This window comes from Gracilinanus agilis, chromosome 1 (assembly GCF_016433145.1).
Source record: "Gracilinanus agilis isolate LMUSP501 chromosome 1, AgileGrace, whole genome shotgun sequence".
NCBI lineage: Eukaryota > Metazoa > Chordata > Mammalia > Didelphimorphia > Didelphidae > Gracilinanus > Gracilinanus agilis.
In genome coordinates this window covers 335,802,723-335,807,294 of record NC_058130.1, presented here as the reverse complement: position 1 = coordinate 335,807,294, position 4,572 = coordinate 335,802,723, and the positions used below count along the sequence as shown (strand labels likewise).

Below are 4,572 nucleotides of genomic sequence, written 5' to 3'. Positions count from 1 at the left end.
CCTCTTCCCTCCTCCCTCCCTCCCTCTTCCCCCTTTTTTCCTCTTCCCTCCTCCCTCCTTCCCTCCCTCCTCCCTCCTTCCCTCCTTCCCTCTCCCTCCCTCTCTTCTTTCCCCTCTCCCTCTCTTCTTCCTCCTCTCTTTCTCTCCCTCCCCCTCTCTTCTTCCTCCTCTCTTTCTCTCCCTCCCTCTCTGTCTCTATCTCTGGCTCTCACTCACGCACACATAGATAGATAGATAGATAGATAGATAGATAGATAGATAGATAGATAGATAGACAGATAGATAGACAGATAGATGGATAGAAAGATAGATAGTTGGGGCTGCCACTAAAAATACCAAATAGAGAAGATAGTATGAGACATGTTAGGGTTGAAAAGTTTCAGTTCTAAGGAAACACATGTGGATAAAAAGCCTTGTCTGCTTTACCTGAATTCAGTTCCTCACAGGATGCCAATATTATTTGGAGTCATTATAAGTAGTTACAGCCCTCGTGCCAAAAGCCACAGCATGCTTGGCCAGCTCGTCTGGCAGCAGCCTATAAACTGCCATCTGGATATCCTGGTGGCCCAGCGTTAAATGTCTCTTGTAGCAGAGGAGGTTGCCGGCCTCCTCAGCGATGCGCTCGAGGATGTTATTGATCATGGAGTTCATGATTTCAGTGGTTTTGTATGTGAGACCTTGGTTGGGGATCACCTCTTTGAGCACCCGGTGAGTGTAGAGGGAGTAGTTTCGGCTAAGGAGGAGCTTCTTCTTCTTCTTCTTCTTCTTCTCTTGGTTGCTGTTTAATTTCTGACTTTCATTCGATCTAACTGCTTTAGTCATTGTAGGTGGATTTCAGGACAGAGTATATGCCAAATTCATGTCCTTTCTTGGTATCAAAGTGGTATAATGGTGTGGAAGTGTGATCTCCTATATTTATAGGGTTGCCACGTGTCACCAGCCTGTGTCCCTCCTTCTGATTGGAGGTTGCATACCAGGTGTCATAATCACTTTTCTTGTGTCTCATTTAGAGATTATGATGCCCTGTCCTGGCCAATCAAAAGCTTTCTTAAAAAGACAGAGTAAATCTGGACCAGGCAACGTTAACTGCAGAACTGAGTCTGGACTCATTGTGCTCTTGAACAAGTTTAAATCAATTTTCTTCTTGCTGTGGAGTAGGATCATCTAGATAGATAGATAGAGCTAGACTTAGAAAGGTTTTAGAGACTTTCAACCATTTAATTTTCCAGATCTCCTGAGACCCAGAGAGTTTAAATAATTTGTTCTGGGTCACGCCGTATACCAGAGGCAAGATTTGAACCCAAGATTTCTGACTCAGAGAGAGTGCTCTGTTCAGTCTGCCATAGTACTGTAGTGTCTTTCCTGGAAGAGAAGGTACTGATAGTGGATTCAAGTCATTTACAAAACATCGAATGAAAAACAAAACAAAATGTGTATTAAGTGTCTATTTAATAAACAGAGTAGTGAATGTTAGATTTGGAGTCATGAAGATAGAAAGTTCAAATCTCACCAGAGACAATTGTATTAACTGTGCGTTGTTGGATAAGTCAACTAGCCTCTTGGGTCTTAGGTTCCTCAAGGTTTTGAATTCTTTGCTTCTGTGGTTCCTTCCAGGGCTAAATATGTGGTCCTCACTTGTACAAAGAGTGCCTTATGCATGAGAATATATAAAATTTAGTTAAGATTTAACATCCCCTGTCTTTATGAAACTTAAGAGTCTAGTAGAGGGACCTGGTAGACTAAGAAACAATTTTAATTCAAACAAATATGTCACAAGAATTTAAGAGAAGGTCAAACAAAGCAGTTGTGAGATTTAAGAAGAACATTATTGCCTGAGAAAGGATCAAGACAGGTTCCTTGGAGAAAATGAGATTGAGATGGATTTTAAAAGTTGAATTGAGGTGAGTGGTTGGAGAGGAGGGGAATGGTGGTGGTAGGCAAAGGGAAAGACCAAACAAGGGGATGGTTGAGAAAATGTGACTTCTGCAAAGGTCTGATTTGTCTGGAACTTAGAAGATATGCAGGAGAATATGTGTCTGACCAAGGGCCAGAAAGGTAGATGGGGACAGAATGGTGAAGGGCATTGTATGTCAGGGTAAGAAGTTTAAAATTTATTTCTTAGATAATAGGGAGTCATTGAAGATTTTTAGGAAGTGGACAATCCTTTTGAAAAGGGAGAGAGTAGAGAATTAGATCAGGAAGATGTTTTTAATAGTGTCATTGTCATTCAGTTGTGTCCAACTCTTTGTGACTCCATTTGGAATTTTCTTGGCAAAGATACTGGAGTGGCTTACCATTTCTTTCTCTAGCTTATTTTACAGATGAGGAAACTGAGGCACACAAGGTTAAGTGACTTTGCCTAGGGTTGCACAGCCAAAAAGTGTCTGAGGCCAGATTTGACCTCAGGAAGATGACTCCATGCTGGGCTATATCTCCACCGAGCCAGTTACTTCAATATAGGAAAGCCTCTGCTGTTTTGGTCAAAATTTGTTGGAGAAAATATATTAATATAGATGTATTTCTATTTGGAAGACCAAAAATCCTTCTGCTATTCAGAATATCTTCTGACCCAAGCAACTTCTACCTTAATTTTTAGTAATGAAACAAAAGACAAAATTTCGCAACAAAGTAAAATAAAGACAAATAGTTGAAGTTTAGAGTTTTTCACTTAATAAATGCAATTTAGAAATGTGGATGCACCCTTGGAGAAATTACTGGATAGACTCCATTTTCAGATGTGGTCAAAGGTAAAGAAAAGGACACTTTTTGACTTTCTCATGCTGAGTTTATGGTTGCCAAAACTCATCCTAAAAATCTAGTCCCAGGGAATTGAAATTCCTTTCTGAAATGAATCAAGTTTTCCAATCAAGATAAATTGATTTGGTTTTTCATTCAAGTGAAACTAGGAATTTCAGAGTAGGATACTGTTAAAATATCAATTAAAAAAAACCAAAATGACATAGTCCTGTATACTCCCACAATAGTAATGAGGGCTGGTTATTAATCTATGTTAACTAGAAAGATTATCTAGCCCAACCCCTGTCATTTTACAGATAAGCAAACTGGGGCTAAGATCAATAAAGCAATTTGCCCAAGTTCCCATACTAGAAACGTCACAGGTGGAATTTAAACTTAGGTCCTCTGTTTTCAAGACTCAAGGTACTAGGCTCCTTCTTACTAGAGTGCATAAGCAGTGGAAATGGACAGAAAAGGATGGATTGGAGAGTTTTATAGAGATGGAACTGATAGGACATGTTACTGATTACAGAAGATGAAAAAGAAAGATAATGCCAAGATTTTTAAAAATCATAGGTGGTGGTGGGGGGTCCCTGAGAAAAATAGTGATCAGTCAAGCTTGAGATTTAGGTCGGGAGATGGGATAAGGAATAATAACTGTTTTTGACACCTTTAGTTTGGGGTAACAGTGGGATATCAAAGTGGAGATGTACTTATAAAAATGAGTTGGAGATGGGGGAATGGAATTCAGGAGAGACGCTAAGGCTGGAGAGAAAGATTTGGTAATTATCATCTGCAAGATAAAATATATTGACAGCCAGGTGACCTGGATACAGGAGGTCCTAGATTCAAAACTGGCCTCAGACACTTTCTAGCTGTGTGATCCTGGGCAAGTCACTTAACCCCCATGGCTCTTTACCACTCTTCTGCCTTGAAACCAAGATAAGGGTTGAGAGAGAGAGAGAGAGAGAGAGAGAGAGAGAGAGAGAGAGAGAGAGAGAGAGAGAGATCACCAATGATATCATTTGTTTCCTTGACTAAGGTCAACAATCATGAGAATGAGGAAACCAAGAGAAAAGGGAGCAACCAGTATCATTCCAGTCTTTTGACTTAGAAAAGGTTTCTGCAAGATGACCAGATTAACCAGCATAGAGTGCACAAAGCATAGAGACATAACTAGGAATTTTTGTATCTGAGTCAAGCTATGAAAGTTCTGACTGGGCAAACAATGAAAGACAGGATTAGGATTAGGGAGCCACATACATAGGTCACTGGCTGGGAGGTATCTCACCCAAAGGAAGGTCTGATTAGCTAACTCCCTATTTAAATGAAATTTAGCACCTAGTTATTAATAATCCTTCCCTGTTTCTTCAAACTTGGAATCCAAGAAGATTCCTGGAGGCTGGGGATGGACAGATTAGGTCAAGGAAAATTGAGTCAACAAACATTATTAAGCGCCTATTATGTGCTATTGCTGAGCCTACAAAGAAAGGCAAAAAACAATCCCTGCTTTTGAGGAAAACACAGTCTCATGGCCTTTTTTGAAGAAATGCTTAAATTTCCAGCCCTCAAAATGTCGTATTTAGAACTGGAAGTCAGAAAGTCAAGGTTTTCAAAAAACCAATGTGCTGATCCTTAGGTCTACAGAAGAGAAAGTGTAGGAAGTGGGATTTGTAATGAGGAGAGTTTGGGGAGCTAGTGATAACCTTGAAAGGGCTGATTGTTAAATTTTCTTTTCTTTAAAAAACAAAACAAAATCTTACTTTCTGTCTTAGAAGCAATACTATCTTTAGGCCTAACTCTCGATTGTAAAAAATTTCTGGGTGAGCATTCGTG

At 39.8% G+C, this 4,572-nt stretch overlaps 1 protein-coding gene across 1 annotated transcript; it reads right to left on the bottom strand.

The window, feature by feature from the left end:
- Positions 1-456: 456 nt before the first annotated feature.
- Positions 457-822, bottom strand: LOC123251479 (histone H2B-like). Its single transcript, XM_044680746.1, has one exon. It carries the CDS (start codon positions 820-822, stop codon positions 457-459), a length of 366 nt encoding a protein of 121 aa, XP_044536681.1.
- Between the last annotated feature and the right edge of the window lie 3,750 nt (positions 823-4,572).